This window comes from Mesocricetus auratus, unplaced genomic scaffold (genome assembly GCF_017639785.1).
Source record: "Mesocricetus auratus isolate SY011 unplaced genomic scaffold, BCM_Maur_2.0 Super-Scaffold_100676, whole genome shotgun sequence".
NCBI lineage: Eukaryota > Metazoa > Chordata > Mammalia > Rodentia > Cricetidae > Mesocricetus > Mesocricetus auratus.
The window spans coordinates 153,073,019-153,091,993 of record NW_024429266.1 but is presented as its reverse complement, the minus strand read 5'-3'; the positions used below and the strand labels follow the sequence as shown (position 1 = coordinate 153,091,993).

The 18,975-nt window shown below is 50.6% G+C and overlaps 1 protein-coding gene across 2 annotated transcripts in view; it reads right to left on the bottom strand.

Moving 5' to 3' along the window:
• Positions 1 to 5,760, bottom strand: part of Fgd5 (FYVE, RhoGEF and PH domain containing 5) — a 102,317-nt gene extending 96,557 nt beyond the window's left edge. For both annotated transcript variants that reach the window (XM_040737969.1, XM_040737970.1), the window contains exon 1: positions 5,597 to 5,760. In XM_040737969.1, the coding sequence (XP_040593903.1) occupies positions 5,597 to 5,609 (13 nt within the window). In that variant the 5' untranslated portion in view covers positions 5,610 to 5,760. The remainder of the gene's footprint in view (positions 1 to 5,596) is intronic.
• Positions 5,761 to 18,975: the final 13,215 nt, after the last annotated feature.

Below are 18,975 nucleotides of genomic sequence, written 5' to 3'. Positions count from 1 at the left end.
CAATTGTACTTTACGATAGTTTGAAAAAAAATTCAGACAACTCTCTGTGTCTCACTTCCATCACAGTGTCCAGTGAGCTCCGTTGGACACCCAGGTTGTGAGTATAAAGAGGTTTTGTGGGGGATGATTCAACCCAACTGCAGGCAAAGGTGGGGGTTCTGAGCGCAACTGAACTAGCATGGCTGGGAGATTAAGTTTGTGACATGTACTTCTGACAGGGTATTTCTAACTTATGATGACTTTATGGGAATGTAACTCCAATGTAAATTAAGGAGCATCTATGGTCATTTTGACCGAGCAAGTTGACATTCTCCTTTCACAAGAAGACCTTGAAATGGCATCTCCATTCACCAGCCACTGGCCTGGGGCTCAGTAGTGGCAGCTAAGCTCTGATTTGGACCACTCTGTGGCCCTGCCCCATGGACACATCAATGTCAGTGTGTCTGAAGCCAAAGTCAGCAGTATCACAACCCACAAATGTCAGAACTCTATCATCTGCAGTACAGGGAGGTACATTTAAGACTGCACAGACCCTGTGATGCCCCAAAGTGTCTAACAGGTAGTCTGCTCACCAGTGCAGGCTACTATGACGGGATGAGGAGGAGGCTGAAGGCAAGAAAGAGAGAAAAAAGACAACACTATCAAGACCTCACCAAATTTCACCAACTCCAACCACCCCTAGTTCATACACATCAACACCAAGTGTCAGAACTACCAGAGATACCAAGCCCAGATGATTCCTACTTTAGAAAAAAATATATATACATATAGTTTAACAAGATGACCATTAGTCACTGTTAGGTAACAGCTAAGGTGGGTTCAAACCCTGGCTTCACTGCTTAGGAGCTGTAGAGCTAAACCTCGGTTTTACCACCTGTAAAATGGGGACAGCTTGTAGCTCCCCTTGGGGGTGCTGTGAAGACATAAGATCTTGCCTGGCACTTGCATGAGAGGAACTGCTCACACAGGAAGGCCTGTTGCTGTGGGGTGAGGCACAGCCCTACCTGGTGTACTACTTGATAGCAGCTACCAGCTCACAGCATCAAGTGTCAGATGTTGGCATGACTTATTCCCAGGGGATGGGGGCTCTCATTTCTCATCCTTAACAGGTGGCATTTCATACGGGCACCAAGAGACATGACTGAGGAACGGACAGGCTGTGAAAAATGACTGTCACCCGGCTGCGTTGCCCCCACTCCCAAACCATCCTTCATCCAATCAAGCTATTGATCTGTGGGTGCCTGTTCCTTGAGAAAGGTTATGGTAGGGTCTGAGGCGTGATCCTGCAAGAAAATGCCTTCCGCACAGGAGCCCAAAGAATGTCAAGCACTCAGCGCCTATCGCTCCTGCACCAGTGCTGAAGTCATGGCGCTTCTGTGTGTCCCTTCAGAGATCAAGAGATGCCGGCACCAAAGACACTTTGTCTTGCCCCTCGCTGGCAGCTGGCTGGGGTGAAGTCACTCAGTGGGTACGGAGCAGCCCTGGGGAGAACGTAGGTTTCCTCTGTCCAAGTGCAGCCACCCAACCCTCTGTCTCTCCTTTTCCCACAGTGGGTCCCCAGGAGCCCCAGTGTCAGTGAGAAGGGAAAAATCCGTGCAAACTAAGGCAGAGAAACTAGGAGCAGCTTGTCAGGTGAGGTGTGTGCCAAAGGCAGGGTCTGGGTCTGACCACAGCGTACTGACCAGAGTGTGACTATCTGGCTCCAATCTGTTGCCCCTCAATTTTCTCTTCTCTCCTATCCTGTATGGGCTCCGCGTCTAGACTCCTTGGACATTTCAACACAACCCTCTGGTCTCACCGAGGGGACATTAAAGACGTAGAAAAGAAGGGAGAAGCTGGGACTCACTAATGTGTCCAGGGGACAGGAGGGAAGCCAGCACTTTTGGAAGGGAACAACAGGAGGTGGGGTTGCGGCAAGAGATGAAGCTTAGGGATACCCTGGCTTTTACACAAGGGCTTAAGGAACAGGGCAAACAGCAGGGCTTAAGTATGAGGAGCTATACAAGCAGGTTAAACACACTGAAATGGATGGGAGGCACATGAGAGTCTATTAAGGAGGCTCTTACAGTATCTCAGGCAGTAGTGATGGAACCTGGACCAGGCTGGGGCAACAGGGAATCAGATTCCAACCATGAAACAGAATTGGGAGGGAGGACGTGCACATGGAACAGACACGGTATGGAAGAGAGAACAGTTTCCAGGCCATGCAGCTTTACCAAGATGGCCAGGGCTGAGAAGGGAGACCCAGGATTTCAGTGTGCACAAGTCTAAGTGAGTTACTCATCACACACCTAGCAGAGATGTCAATGGCATCTGGGCCTCAGGGCAGGCCTGGTGCAGGTGGACATGGTGGGGTGTGATGGAAGTCGTGGACAGGGAGAAGCAGGACCCAGGAGGGGTCCCAGGCGCCCTGACTAGCAAAAGGGACTGAGGAGGTCGAGAGGGATGCAAGGGTGAATGTGAGAACAGCCTGGCTTGCTCTTGCCCTCCGTCCTGGCTGGTGAAGCAGAGGTGACAGTGTGTGCAGAGCTCAGAGGCATGGATAAGCCCAGTGCTGAGCTTTGGGGCCTGGGAGGTACAGGAGAAGCCATTGCTGGGATTGCTCCTCTGGGCTGAGTTTGACTTCCTGCTTGTGGAGCCAAGCATGGACCTGGCTGGTGCACCCTTTTGGGTGCCTAGGCGCTTTCTCTCTCCCTACAGGTGATAAGCCCTATCCAAGTCACCAAAAGCGGTGACTCCTGGTAATTTGCCACACCTGGGGATGGTGTGAAGGCAGAGAGTACCCTTTAGGCAAAATGCTAACTAAGGGATGGGCACAGGAAGGAAGACTATTTCAATAGCGCTCGATGATACAAATCACTCGCAGCCCGCTCCTGGTATTAGCTGCTATGTTCTCTCTCTCTCTATTTTAATTAAATATCTGTCACTCACACATTCATGCTTGCTGCTTCCTCACAACCATACAGGAGTCAGGTTAGATGAAGTCTGGGAAGGAGCCCTGGACAGGGAGCCAGGAGCCTTAACCTCCCTTCCTGGCTAAGTCACTAACTAACTGGAGATGTCACCTTGGCCAAGCCTCCCCCTTCCCATGCCTCAGTTTCTCCACATGTAGAGGGAAGGGACTGAACCAAAAAGTTAATCTCTCCAGTTCTTTCAATTCAGAGCGCTTCTTGCAACATCTTTTGACAGTCTGACTCCCATCCCCAAGTCCGTTTCACCTGCCGCTCCCTCCACTCCCCTAAGAGCACTCTCGACCATATGTTACAAGAGCAATTATCTCCCAATTTCACCTTGCAATGCATCTTAATTTAACATCCATTCCTAGGTGCCTGCTGGAGAGTCCAAGCTAATCCTGCTGGTTTCTAATTAGGCTGCTGTTAAGCTTGTCCAGTGATCCACAACAGGGCACTTCCCAGGAAGACAGTGAGAGACAGAGAAGGGAGAGACCTGAGGTCTGTTACAAGCCCTTCCACACACAGCTGTGTGGTCTGGTACACATCTCCCTGCCTCTGGAAGCCACAGTTTCCTCTTGGGGAAAGGAAGAACTATCCACCTTTTCATGGGACTATTGTGAGTTCAAGGAAACTAACAGACAAAAAACACTCAACAAAATCAAGAGGCAAGCATCCCTATGCATCAGCAAGTCAGGCCTGGATTTTTAAAAACAGGCTCTGAGACTGAACAGCCTGTGTTCAATCCTGCCTTGGCGGCCCCTGAACAGGTCAGTACTCCTCAATTTAGTTAGTTGGATACTAACTAAACAGACAGAAAGAACGCATCTTAGTTGTAACTAATTCATTGTAAGTTCCTGGGAAATATGAGTTAGTATTCGTTGGTTGCTATGATGGACACTGTTCTGCTCAATTTATTGTTAGTTAATAGCAACAAGTCAGAATGGATCTTTACTTGCCAGACAGATAAACTGAGGGACTTGCTCAAGGTCGTGTAAGCATATGGTGGCTCTGAGGTCCAGCCCCAAGAGTCCTAGCGCTATGAGATCAGGTGATGGGAGGGGGGGGCACAACATCCACCAGTCACATGAAGACTACCACACTGAAAAGGGAATCCTGTCTACAGAAACACATTACAGAGCAGCTAGATCTAGACGTGCCCACTGAAAAGGCTTCCTGGAACCAAACCTACCTCTAAATTTGTTCTGACTGCCTCTATCCTCTAGACTCTTAGGGAAGGAGAGCCTGCTCCAGCCTCCTGCAGGAGAATGTGGGGAAGCTGGGCTGGCTCTCGCCATTGTTACAAAGAGGTTTTGTTAGGAGGGTAGGGAAAGCCAGCCTATCTCTGTCCAAACTGCACCAGTACCACACAGGGCAACCTTCCTCAGAGAGCAGTGGGTGGTCAGGCCAGGACTCTGTTACAGTCCCCTCCACTCCTATAAACTGAAACTCCTGCTCATGGCCCCCAATTCTGTGACCCACATTAATTACCAGGTGTCAGTACCCCCAGCAACACCAATCCCAGACACAGGGTGTTGGCTGCTCTACTCCTCTGTCTGTTGTAAGACCAGTCCAGTCAGTATCTCTAGCTGTACCTTGCTCCTAAGACAATGACTGTTTTCAGTAAAACAATCTTAAAAAAGAAGAAAGCCCCAACACACACACACACCACCACCACCACCTCCACCACCTCCACCACCACCACCACCACCACCACCACCACCACCTCCACCACCACCACCACAAACAGCAGCAGGATATGGTTCCAAGACAGCCAAAATGGTGGCTTCCTGTTTCTTTGGGGATGTGTGTTGGGAGTGTGGCACTGGACAGGGTGCTGGGTGGGGAGGGGGCTTCCCTTGTGCACAATGGTAGTAGCAAAAGAAAGCAGGATTCACAGCTCGGAGCAGGTGGGTCTCCTTAGCAAGGATTACTCTCTAGCAGAGTCTCTGCTTTGAGAACTTTCTGGCTTCCCCGGGCGCGCAGCTGGGAATTCAGATTCCAGGCACCACCCATCTGGCTGAGGCTCACTTTCCCAATCTGCTAAATGGCACTCCTCGACAGAGATCGCTAAATTTCTTTGAGAACACTTTGGGGTTTCTTGGAATCCCTGACCTGGTGAAGTCTGATTCACAGAATGGGACGCGAGGGAGGGGGGGAGCCCCGATGCGCCTGGGTAAGGAGTAACCTCTCGGTTCCAGGCCTCGGTCTGGTAGTGGAGCTGGGGCAGGGAGTTTTAAGAGGGGTGAGGCTGGGGGCTTCCAGGCTCAACCACAAAGCTCCCAGCGTCTGATAGTAGAGCGGGGTGTGTCGGATCTAGAGTACCAGAAGAGACTTTGGCGTCGGGGAAGCATAGTGGATGCGCCCGGGGACCAGGCGCGGCCACCAAAGGGCGAGCGAGGACCTGCTGGGACCCAGAGGACAGAGAGGAAGGACTGGGGAGCCGAGGGGGGAGGGTGTATGACTAGGTCTCTTTGGAGGGAGGGCTGTCCTCTGTTTCCAAGGGACCTTCCTCGGAGGACAACGGCGGGGTGCCAGGGACAGGATACCCCAACTCTTGGGCTCCTAAAGAAGGGACCCTCGATTCCACAAGCTCCACTTGCCGCTCCTGCCGCCAGTGCGCGGAAGGTGGCGCGGGTTCTTACCTGCTCTGTGCATCTTCCACCGAGGAGCCCGAGGCTGGTCACTGCGTGCCGTGCGGGTCCGTCTGTCGGAGTCCCACTGCCGCCCAGTCCACCGCACCCGCGCCCGCCCCGGCCCGGCCCGCCCCGGGCGCAGCACTCCGCGGCAAGGCGAGGGGCGCTGGGCGCGGGGCTTGGGCTGGGCGGGGCGTCCGCTCAAGCTCGGGGCTCCAGGCTCTGGCCGCGCCTCCGCCTCCTCCTAGATGTTTCCTCCCGCTCCCGAGAGGAAGGCTTTTTTTTTTCCCTTTTCTTTTCTTTTTTTTTTTTTTTCCAGTGCTGTCAGAGACCGAGGGTCCCAGCGTCCCCACGCACACTTAAAGGGGCCGGGGCTATGATCAAGGAGACCTAAAGAGCTGTGCAAGGCTTAGAGACAGTAGCCATCTATCTCTTTATTTTCAGATTTGGATGTTCAGTCTGGGCTAGGTGCTGTGCTGTACACGGAACATGATAGCCACAAGTTCGTGTCCTCATGGAGCTCAGAAGGGGCGCTCGTTCAGGACTTAAGACAAATTAAAACGACAAACACTATGGTGAAGCACCCTGTCTGTGAAGAAGAGCTGCTGAGGCTCTCCACTGCCAGAACCCACCGTGAGTGTGTGAAATGCGCATTTCCGGGCCCTCAGCGGACTCACAGGATCAAAGCAACTGCCAGGACTTTCTGAGCAAGCCTAAGTCAGAACCAATGGTACAGAGTATGACTGTCTAGTTGACCATCACCTCTTCGAGGTGGCTGGAAAGAGATATCTGATGGCTGAGGAGGCTTGATTCATACAATACAGGGGCCCAGTACCTCCTCAGTAAGACCGGTTGATGGCCACATAGATGCCTTTGCCCTGAGGGAACCCTGTCTGACATACACAGCCCTGTTACTTGGGACTGGAACTCAGAAGAAGCTCCCAGTGAGAGGGGTCAACCACAGCAGAGGTGAAGGAAATAACTCAAGCAGACCTGGAGGCATGAGGCATGTTGGAGGAGGACCAACCAGTAGGTTTGTGGGCTTGGCCTAGATTAGACCTCAATTTCCCCAATTATACAATTAAGAAGTGAATATGAATCTTTCAAATGACCTCTCCATCTCAGAGCCACTACACCAGACTCCTGAGCCTCCAGCGTTTTGGAGAGAAATACTTACGACTCTGGAATAAAATTTTATAGCTGAGGTCAGCGAGATGGCTCAGTGGATAGAGATCTTGTTGTGTAAGCCTGGCAACTGGAGTCCAATCCCCGGAACCCATGTAAAGGTGGAAGGACAGGGCAGACTCCAAAAGCTGTCTTCTGGCCTCCACTAGTACACCATAGCTCGTTTGTAGTCCCACCCAACCCTGCCCCCGCCCCCCACAGGCTAACAATAAACAGATGATAAATTTTTTAAACAAAGAAAATACCTGACTGTATTTTGTTACTAAGACAAGTTCTTAGGAGACTTGGATCCATGCACCGTGGTTAGCTGGTGATAGGGGTGATGTTGGTGGTGATGGGGGCGGTAGAGATGATCTTAAAAGTGAAGGAGACAGAGAATGTATCTGCGAAGCAGGAGAGACAGTGGCTGCGGTGGCAGTGCAGGTGGCAGGAATGCTTGTGGACTTGTTGGTGAAGACGGGTGACTGGTCCTCCGTGTGTGTGGCACAACGGAGAAGGGGGATCAGCAGGCAAGAAGTGAAGGAGTTGGGGGTGATAGAGGCAGTGGAGATGAAACAGACCATAAAGGTGATGGAAGTTGCAGAGTTGAGGCAGTAAAACAGTCAAGATGATGAAAGGGTGGAAAGGACGGCGGTGGTACACAGGACAGAGATTTTTTTGGTGTTTTTCCAGATGGTGATGGAGATATTTGGTCAAGTGATGGAGTTGGTAGTGACAGACAGGCAGAGATGGTAGAAGTAGTTAAAGTAATGGTGGAGGTGACAGAAATGGTGGGTGGTAGAGTTGGTTGGGGTGATGGAGAGGGTATATGTGATAAAAGTGGTAGATTGGATCAAGGTGATGGAGACAGTATGGGTGATGGGGTTGGCTGAGATGGTGGAGGTGATGGAAACAGTATGGTGATGGGGTTGGCTGAGATGGTGGAGGTGATGGAGACAGTATGGTGATGGGGTTGGCTGAGATGGTGGAGGTAGTGGAGGTGATAGAGACAATATGGGTGATGGGGTTGGCTGAGATGGTGGAGGTGATGGAGACAGTATGGTTATGGGGTTGGCTGAGATGGTGGAGGTGATGGAGACCTTATGGTGACAGGGTTGGCTGAGATGGTGGAGGTGATGGAGACAGTATGGTTATGGGGTTGGCTGAGATGGTGGAGGTGATGGAGACCTTATGGTGACGGGGTTGGCTGAGATGGTGGAGGTGGTCGAGGTGATGGAGGCAGTGAAGATGATATGAGTGATGGAGATGGTGGAGCTGATGGACTGGTGGAGATGGAAGTAATCAACTTGAGGGAGGTGACAGAGCTGATGGTAGAGAGGGTAAGGAGATACCTAGTTTGAAGATGTGTGAAGATGAAAGAGTGGGTAAATCTTTTCCATATTTGATGCAAAAAGAAAAAAGTTAGCTTGTTTTTTAGAATATGCAGTAAAGTACCAAGCACATAGCCTCAGCAGGAGTGCAGAAAGAGGCTCCAGTGACTCAGCTGTCTCTAGTGTTGCTTTTGCTCTGGGGTTTGTGAGAAGGGGTTCAGGGTGGGGGCAGGGAGATACCTAGATGCTCTGCTTAGCTAAGTCCAACTCAACACTGTTGGATGTGGATCTGTGAGCACAGGCCCAAGGCCAGTGGGCAAAGCCTCACAGGCTTCAACTTGTTCAGCTGAAGGCAGAGGGTGGTGTGGAGTGATAGACTGTGAGGGTAAAGCCTGAACTCCTTTGTTTTCCCTGACAAGAGAAAATGAATCCCAGAGTCTGTGGCTTTGCAATCATCCTGCCCAGGGTGATGATCATCTTGGCTATTGTTTGAGCCTTAATGAGTACAGTCTTGCCAAGAATCCTAGTTATTGTGTCCCCATTTCACAGATGGAGACTTCAGCCTTATAGTCTAGTCAACTCTTCTTTCTTGTTTTGTTTTTTGAGATAGGGTTTCTCTCTGTAGACCAGGCTGTCCTAGATCTCAGAGATCCACCTGCCTCTGCCTCCTGAATGATGGCATTAAAAGCATGCACCATCACACCCGGCTTTCAGGTTTTCAGCCAGTTCTTAAATCCCACCCATACATTGACTGCCACTCCTGAGTTGCCTTGTGAGGGCACAAGCCTGTCCCCACCAGCTTGGCAGGCCACCAGTGATGCCTTGAAGGCAGACACCCACAGAGGCAGGGTGCTCACTCTTCCCAGCAGGCGTCTCTTCTTGCTCTCTCCGGCTCTTCCTTTCTGAGCCTCCTCATATCACCAAAGGAGCCATCTTCATATCTCTGAAGTATCTGAGTAACAGCCAGGTGTGAGCTCTGAGCTCACATAGGAGACCCTGGGGTGGATACCCAGTGTACCCGCCAGGCGAGAAGGCCACGGCAGAGGTAACTAGCGCTGATGGCTCTGTGAGGACCTGTCCATACCCTGCATGCTTCTTCCCATGGCAGCATAAAGGGCCAGCTGTGTCTCTCCCACTGTGCAGATGAGAAAACTGGGCAGAGAGCACCCAGGCTGCAGACCTGGGGTGGGGCTGGGTCTTAGTAGAGCTCCCAGGCTCATGCTCACCACTTGCTGTCTGCCTGCTTCATTCAAGACACTCTGACAGAAGCAGAGACAGAACCCTAGGCCGGCCCTCCCTCTCACCCTCCTGGCCTCCTATAAACACACCCGACTGCCTACCCAGCCTGGCCCTGGGGCAAGCTATGGGGACTCCATGCCCACCAGAGCTCCAGGGTAACTGAGGCAGCAGACACTCTCTGACATGGCACTAATGTGAACATACAACTCCATCCCCCACAATAGGTGGCCGTCAGACCCTACTGTGCCATGATGATTCCCTGGGCTTCTGAGTCCAGGCTCCCTCACTGGACCCTTCAAGGTCCCAGGGCCTCCCTTCTCCCCCTCAATGCCCCACCATCCCCATCTCACACTCTTCTCCACAGCAGCAAGTGTCTTCATTTTTTACATCTTTGGACATTCTGAGGCTTATTAACACCCCGGCACAGGACTAGGTTAATGGCAGCCTAGACCTCAAGTTCTGAAGGCCAGCTGCCTAAGTCACCACCTGCAGCCCCTATAGTGCCAAGCTAAGGCAGGGTGGGACCATTCTCCACAGATAAGCATACACCAGGCTTTCCACACATTGGGGAGTACCAATCTCCAAGCCTCCCAGACAGGCAAAGGAACCCTCTGGGCGACCTCAGACCACATACTGAGCCTCAGTTTCCCTGAGTGAAAAATCATAATAGCTAATATTTGCTGAGTAATTGCTGTGTGTACTCTGTAAATACTTGGTATAGATTGACGGATGCAAGCCTTTCGGTGACCCCCAAAGGAAGGCACTCAGAGCCTTTTGTTACCCAGGAGACAGTCACAGCACAGAAGCCAAGGCACACAGCTAGCTGGTAAGTAGGAGACTTTGGACCCTGATTCTGACACTCTGCTTCCCCATCCAGTGCTCAGTAAGTGACTACGGTCATTTACATGTCTAGTACATCATTGATGTCTAATAAATGCTTACAGACAAGAAGGAACTGTAATCATAACACTCAGGGAACAGAAAAGAGCACTTGTTGAGCACCCTCTGAATATCAGAATGGGTGGAGCTGGGGGTGGAGGCAGAGGGCTCTATGGGAGCCCCAGCAGGAGACACAGGACCTGGCCTGGGCTCTGCTTCCTGTCCCCATTGAGAGGAGGTGACAATCAACTTCATTTCCTGCCAAGACAGAGGCCCTTCCCTGGAGGCCTCCACTGCTAGCCTCCTCTACCTCCTAGTCCCATGGCAGGGTCCCCCTGGGCTTCTGGTTTTCTGTGAGATATGCCTTTTGTCACCAGAAATAAAGGTATCTATGAAATAGAAATTCCTCTGGCCCTACAGTCTCTAACACAGTGGTTCTCAACCTGTGGGTTGCGACCCCTTTGGGATTGTCAAACGACCTTCTCACAGGGGTCGAGTATTAGATATCCTACATATCAGATAGTTACATTATGATTCATAACAGTAGAAAAATTACAGGTATGAAGTAGCAGTGAAAATAATTTTACGGCTGGGGGTCACCACGCATGAGGAGCTGCATTAAAGGGTTACAGTATTAACAGTGAGAGCCGCTGCACTAACTGCAGGCTGTGGAATCATCAGCCCTCTCAGCTCCAGAAAGGGCAAATGCAGGCCAGATACCGCCAGCAGAGACAGTTTCAGCAAGGCCTCCCTTCCTTCTGGTGCTGCAGATATTGGCGGGTACACTAGAAGTTTCAGCGGGGGAAGGGATACCCCTTCACCCCTTTGCTCATCTAGGCCCAGAGAGGAACAGGAGACTTGGAGTCCCCCTGCCCCCACAGCCACGGGCTCTGTGGACCTGGCCAAGTCCCTTTGTCTCTCTGCCCTCAGTTTTCACCTCTGTACGATGGAACAATAACAACGAGGAATGTGGCACCTTCTGCAGGCTCTGGTTTACTCAAGGTGTGCTCAGCTTAGGCTGGGATCAGCTACTGGTGACTCGGGTTGAGCTGAAAGCTGGGACTGAATGGAGTTTGAGGGGCAGGAGAGGAAGAAGCGTTAGGCTGGGCTTTACACACAACATGGCTTTTCCTAGGAGGTAGAGTGGGGTAGCCACACCAGGTAACGGCCCCGGCTGGAGCCAGCACCTAGGAAATGGAAGTGGAAGGCAGAGAGGCCACAGCATGAGCCACGCCAAAAAAGCACTCCAGTGCCAGACAGCTGGGGTTTTATCTTACAAGTGATGGGCAGCGGGAGTGTTTGGGGGAGGGAGCAACATGACTGTGAGGTGCTGGTGTGTCAGGAAGGGGCATGCCGGGAAGTGGGGTGACCCCCATGACGTAGAAGCAGGGCTACCATGGAACTGTTAGACCTGATCTCTAGAAGTGCTGCCTTACAGTGATAGGGACTCAAATACATGCTGGGAAGGGGGGGAGGTTTTGATACCTTGCAAGGAAAGGCTACCAAACAGGCTAGATGGGAAGGGGGGTCCTTCGCTGGAGTATCCAGTGTGCATACGAGAGGCATTGGGGCCCAAGGGGCAGGCAGAGCCTCAGCATTTGTCCAGTAGGTCCTCTACTTGATCTCCAGGCAGAGCTCTGGGCAGGAGGGGGTTGGGGACTGGGCAGGTCCAGCTTGGAGTTTTTATCACTGGGTGGGATTTTTTTTTATCACTGGGTGGGATTCAAGGTCTGTGGAGGAAGTGGCCACCCCCTTCCGGCCAGGCATTTTTTTTTTCTTCCTTGTGCTGGTGTTGGCCACGTTGGCTTTTTCCCGAGGCTCCATTTCTACACACCGCCCCTCCTGGCTGGCCAGGCGTGGGCATGGCTCCACCACACACCCACAGCAGGGGCAGCCAGGCCCTAGGCTTCCTGTCCCTCTCTGGGCAGGCCTATTGGAGGAAAACAGCACTCAAGCCTTCTTCAAAACAGGAAACTGCTCTCCCTGCTTCCTGGAGGACAGGAACTGTCCCCATGGCAACTGTGGGACAAAGAGGCCACATTAACCCTTCCCAGGGCAGGCCTGGCTTGGAGCTGCTTCTTACTAATGTCTCGGGGTAGAGCTTCACACAGTGGCTGGGAGTCAGTCACAGGCACCCTTCTCCAGGCTCACTGCCATTCCGAGGTCAAGGCAGAGCTAGGACAAGCTAAAGCCAGGCCACACGATAACCGAGGGACACAGGAGACGCCAGTGGGGCTGACATGGGGCTCCTTATTTCAAGCGCTGGCTCTTTGCTAGCTGTGTTCCTGGAGCAAGAACTCAGTTTCTCTTCTTATGAGAGGGTGGCCACCTCAAGGGGTCTGCTGGGGGCACTGACAGAGGCCACACATGCAGATATTGTTCATAAATACTGATCCCAACTGCCCCCAACCTCTCCCTCCTCCCACTGTGGTAAGCACTGTGTTTGGGGAAGACCCAGCTGAGAGACTTCAGAGGCTGGTGGACCTCAGTGAAGGGGGCTGGGGTATGACAAGGCCTCATCAGCTGCTACTGAAGGGTAATCACAAAGAGCACAGTGGGAGAGGGGACAGTGAGGATATGGGACCGCCATGTGTGGATGGTCCTGCTCTCTCTAAGGGACAAGGAGCAGGAAGAGGGGGAAATAGAGATAAGTGGGGTAGGGCTTTGGGGCGTGGGGGAGTATTTCTGGGAGCCATGGAAAGATCCAGAGAAGGAGCTGAAAAGGATGGATTCAGATTTGCATTAGGGCTGGGGGTGTGGCTAGGAGGTAGAGCCCTTGACAAGTTTGTGTTCAATCCCAACAAGAAGGAAGAAGGGACAGGGGGAGGGGAGGGAGAAGAACGGAAGGATAGAGAGGGGGAAGGGAAGAGGCAGAAGAGGAAGAAGGAGGGAGGAGGGAGGGGGACGGAGGGAGGGAGGGAGGACAAGCTAGTTCTCTGTGGGTACAGGTAGATTCAGCTCAGCATAGACTATTGACCCTGAAAGGTGATTTTTCTGGAACTTTGTCAGAATTCAAACCCTGGAGAAACCTATGACAAACCTTGTATTGTGAGAGTCAGTGACTCTGTGACCCTAGCATGTCACTTACTACTCCAGAGCCCAGGCTTTTCCCTGCCTGGTGCAGCCGGCCAGAACTCACTGCCTTTCAAAGCCCTACGACTGATTTGGGAATAGTCTGCCCACCATACTCCAAGGCCCTGCACGAGACCCATCATATTCCCTTCCTCCCCAGGCTCAGGCCATGACCGCCTCCTCTCTTTGCAGTCCTGCCGGCCTCCTCCATCCCCAGGATCTTTGTATCTGCTATCCCCATCCCTTGGAAAATTATTTCCTAAATTTTCACATAGAATGGTTCCCTCTACGTGCCAGGCGCCCAGGGTCATCTCCTCCCGGATGCTTCCCCAACACCATTCCAACTCTGTCCCATCCATCACCCCACATCTCATCCTTCCTTATACTCACCCCTTTCTGAAGCACCACATCCCTTTACTCACCTTTTGCTCAGAAGCTTGGGCCCTAAGAGCTTTCACAGAAAACACCAAACCTCACGATACTAAACCGTTCTTCCTACACACACCTGCAATAGAGATAAATCTTCACGTTAGGCACATACACAAAGGAGTGACCACAACTAATTTTATCCAACAGAACAATGACAGTGAACCACAATACATTTTTCATTAATTAATTACTTAATTTTACCTAGGAACTGTTCGTGTCTGGAATTTTCCACTTCACAGTTTTGGACTGTGGTTGACACAGAGTGGCCAGAACTATGAGAATGAGGCTTTGGGAAGGGGTACAGAAAGACCAGGCTCTGGCCTGTGTCCACCTCAGAATGCCAGCCCTAGCAGACAGGGTTGAGGTTCCCTTGCTACTGTCTTTCCAGCCCAAGGCCAGTGTCTCACATGCGGAAGTGTCCATGGTGGCATCTGTTAAAGCTGACTAAAAGGAAAGTCACACATCTGACCTCAGGCATCTATCTGCTGAAGGGGCTGACGACCTTTCTCTGTAGGCCATGCAAATCCTCACCACTGTGCTCTGGAAGGCAGGGCCGTTGTTTTCTGTGTAGGTCAGCTTTCCACCACTGGTAATTGACTCAGAAGGAGGATGGTGACTGGGCTTATGATTTGGTGGTTCAGGTCCACGGTATGTTGGCCCTGTGGAATGTTACGGCAGGAGTGTGTGCCAGAGCAACATCTACCACCTCATGGCCAGGGAGGGAAAGGAATGAAGAGCCAAGTGTCCTCTATCTACAAGGGCACACTCTCAATGACATGAAAACCTCCTGATAGGTCCCATCTCTTGGAGGTCCCACCACCTCCCAATAGAGCAAGCTACAGACTGTCTTCAGCACATGGGCTTCTAGGCCCAAACTGGTCACCAAGAACTGTGCTCAGAGGGATATTCTGAGACTCAGAGAAGAAAACCAGTACCCACCTTTGTCCTCACCCTCCCACCAAGCAGGGAGTGGAGGGCAGACAGAAAGGAACAGGTTGATTTGCATTATGAGGGTTGACAAGGTCACTGCCACAGTCCCCTCCCTCAAGTTGATGTAGGAATCCACATTTCCTATTTGAAGAGTTTTCTGGGTGTTGTGTAGCATTTTCCTCAAAGGTTGGAACATTCTGTTCTTTGGGAACATTCCTCAAGTAGGAAGGTAAAGCACTCAAAATAACTTCAGGAAGTCCCTGAAACTGACCAGACCCACTAGGCCCCTCCCTGCCAGAGTAACCAATAAAAGCTGAGAGTCTCTGAACCAAGCTGCAAAGATGACTCTTGAGACGAGGCCAGCTTGCCTGGAAGAAGCAGAAACCAGCCAAGCTGCCTGGAGGAGGTTTAGACCTACTGAGGCACCTGGAAAAGGCACTCTCCAACCTGCTGAGCTTCCTGCAGGCTGTGCAGCATGTTCTAAGTTCCCAGCTTTGTGAGCTATCACCTGTGCTGGGGTGGGCTTTGGTGGTACAGATTGACTCATTTCTGTTCCTGTAAGTGACCCCTCACCCATTTCCTGGTAATAAAGTGCATTGGTTCACCAAATTGGACTTTGGTGGCATACATCTTTTGTGTGTTGTGGGTTCCCTATCTGGGGTGAGTATACATGTGTGTGCATCTTCTCAGTAAAAGTTTTGTCACACAACACTGGGAAGATTAAACTACAAACTCCAAGGCTACACCAGGCAGGAGTCTCTGGGTTGGGATTAGAGTCTTCATTCTGGGAAGCAGTGGGGTTCACTAAAGTCAGGGACCTAAGGGATATCCCTGAAACTTCAAGTGGCCACCAAATTAAAACTCAAAGGTCAATAACTGGATACATGTGTAATTATGCTTAGAGGTAGGATCTAGGCACATCCTGCATGCTCAGCAGAGAGCCGGGGCAGCAGCATGCCTAGGAACTTGTTATGGCCACCAGGGCAGAATCCTCCCAGGGACAGGGAACTTAGGTCTTCACAGGGTCAACTATTTGCTTGAAGACTGGGTTTGCAGGAGACAGGTAGCAATGTCACCTTCCCCAGTGCACCAGGAAGCGGTGGCTCAAAAGGGAGCACTTTAATAAGCCAGTGGACAACCCAGATTTATGTATACATTTGAGAGCCTGTGAGCTTTCTCTGCCAGCCAGGAACAATGGTGAGAACAACTCTAGTGAAACCCTCATTAGCTTATATGCGTGTGATCGTGTGCTTATACATGGAGGACAGCAGAGGCAAATGTAACCCTTGTCACGGGTGTCATTAATTGCTGTGCTTCCCTTTCACAAAGCATACACTTAGAGAAATGAACTGGGCCCTGTCTGGAGACATCATTAAAGCTCCAGGCACTGGTCCAGTCATCATCTTGTGTCTTTAGAAACTCTGCCTGAGGAGTGTGGGGAGGGAACTTTTTTCATGAACCCCACCAGGATCTGTGTTCAGAAACTCACTGAAAATTCCCACAGTAGGAGCTTCAGACAGCACTGGATAGCTTGGGGCACTGGGTTCTGAGCCACAGGCCTACCACACACCAGCCAAAGTTCCATGTCAGTCTTTTCTTTTGGGAGACACTGTCATCTGTAGAGGCATTTCTAGACCTACTGCACATGCTAGGAAGAAGGAACAATAATGACCCCACTGCCATTAGGCACAGAGCTCTGCAGGTGATGAGTTAGGTTGAAAAGTCTTAGCCACATGCCGCTTTTTCTAACTTGATGGTGTGTATGTGTTTGTGCGTGTGAATACACACGCGTGTTTGTGTGGGCATGTGCACAGGTATGGGTGGATATACATGGTAAACAAAATAGCATGTTTGTCCCTAATTCTGTAAGGTATACAGGAGAATTTGCAATTAGGTAAACTTGAGATCTAGAACTGCAGTTCTCAACCTGTGGGTCGTGACCCCTTTGGGGTTGCATATCAAATATCCTGTATATCAGGTATTTACGTTACAATTCTTAACAGTAGCAAAACTGCAGTTATGAAATAGGAATGAAATAATTTTATGGTTTGGGGGTCACCATAACATAGGGAACTGAATTATAGGGCTGCATCAGGGAGGTTGAGAATCACTGCTCTAGAAGTTACCTGTCTCACCCAGGATCTCCCTAAGATCAGCCTCCTGCCTCCTTCCCCCTGCCCACTCATCCACACTGACCCCAACCCCAGCCTTTGTTTTCCTGCTCCCAGCAAGAAGGTTGTGTTTACTGCAACTGAGGCTTGTTTTATTTTTGTTTCCCAATAATTGATTCCCACTGTTCCGACAGGCGTCCTGCTGAAGGAAAACATGTTTTGCTCACTCAGCCTTCAACTTCCTTATGGTGCCACAGTGGGGAGAGCCCACTGCTCTGAGGAAAGCGTGGGGTGACTTTTCCCTTGGTTATTTTATTTTTTCCATTGCACTGTGGGGGAGACAACAAAACATGTTTTCCTTTTTTTCCAAAGGAAATTGGAGCTTCACGTTGTTGCCTTGTTGCCTCAACTTCATTTTCCTTCAGTGATGGTCTCAGAGTGAGGCCATCTGAGTGTGAGGGCGAATCTTCCCAATCAACCTGACTGGATTTAGAATCACCATGGAAACACACCTCTGGGTGTGTATGAGAATGTTTCTAGAAAGGTTTAACTAGGAGGGAAGACCCATCCTGAATGCAGAGGGCAGCAGGCCATGTTCTAGGGTCCTGGATTAAATAAGGAAAATGCAAGCTAAGCATCAGCCTTCAGTAGCTGTTTCTAGACTATAGATAATACTATGTTGGGAGTTGCCTCTCACTCTTGCGGCCATGCCTCACTGCTCTGATGTAACGCCTTAAACTGTGAGTCAATAAACCCACCCTTTTAAACGTGGTTTTTTTTTTTTGGAGGGGGCAGTATTTTGTTGTAACAATAAAAAAGTGACTAACACATTGGAATTAACACCAGAATAAAGGGATGACCTACTTTTCACCAGAAGGACAACTCTTCTGACCCAAGCTGTGATCACCTGAAGTCATTGATAGCACAGAATTCATGTAGCTTTGTTGACAGTCTGTGCATACTCCAAGCTGCTTCACTGTCCCCATTTCTCACTTGTGTTGGGGACTGGATGTGTGTATGCATAGCCACTGTTCTGGGCATGAAGAATGACTGCTGAGAAGTCACTGAGACAGAAACAGGTATAGGGTGTGCAGTTGTCCTCCAGAACCACGCCCCTACCCTGGAAACATCTACTCTGACATTGTCCTTTACTGTCACTCTGTAGTTGTGTTGTCATTCGTCTGCTGATTCTATACACATTGGCCTAATTCTGGACTTTCAATTTTGTTTTTGAATCTCTTTATCTCCCTTTCCACCAAAATCTCCCCATCTTAATTACTAAGCTATCCACTAAAATGGGTAAACCCTACTTGACTTAGTGATTCCCTATTATTGACTACTTACATTGTCTCCAGTGTTTTATTGTTACAAGTTACATCATTCTAAGTCATGGTAATTAAAAAAGCAATTGTAGTCGAGAAGGACTGTGCCAAGTTGTAAATGCTTTGTATAGATCAGCTCACTTCATCTTCACAGCAACCCTTTGAGGCAGGCAGCTGCCAGAAGCTCTGACACATGGAAACTCCAGGCACAAAAGGGCTGAGTTACTTGTATAGGCTCACACACTTCAGCATGGTAAGATAGGCTGTGAGGTCAGGTAAGCTGACTGGCAGTTGCACTTTGGTTCACCTGCTTCACAGCAGAAAAGGAGCTGAGAGGAGACAGCATTGAGGAAGAGCAAAACAGAGGTGATGGTGCCTTCCTTGTCTCTCAGGCTTAATAGTTCAGTTGCTGTGAAGCCAATGGAACCTGGGCCCCACTCCTGCTCTACTCTGACCCTAGGCAACTCTTAATTCCTCTTTACACCAAGTGTCCTCATCTCTAAGAGGGGATGACAGACATTCTGAAATGAGTCACTGGGGTTTCTGGACCAAGACAAAGCCTGTTGCCTCAGAGGATGGTCCCTGCAGGCTTAGAGCTCCTCCTCGAGTGTTCTGTAGGCATTGTGGACCTTTTTCTTGTGATGGAAGGAACTTCTCAGATAAGAAAACCAAGACCCAAAGAAGCCTAGAGCTATCTAATAGGACCATCCAGAACCCATCAATTGACACTTGTAAGTTAAAGCTGAGCTCAGAATACCTTCCCTATGCATGACAGCCCATTTACCTCCTTTGGGGAAGTCCCATCTTTCTACCTCAGGGGGCTCTCCTGACCCACAGGCTTGAGTCACCATCTACAACGTGACTGCCGTAGGACAAGGAGGATACTAGCCAGTCTTGGCTCTCCCGACAGA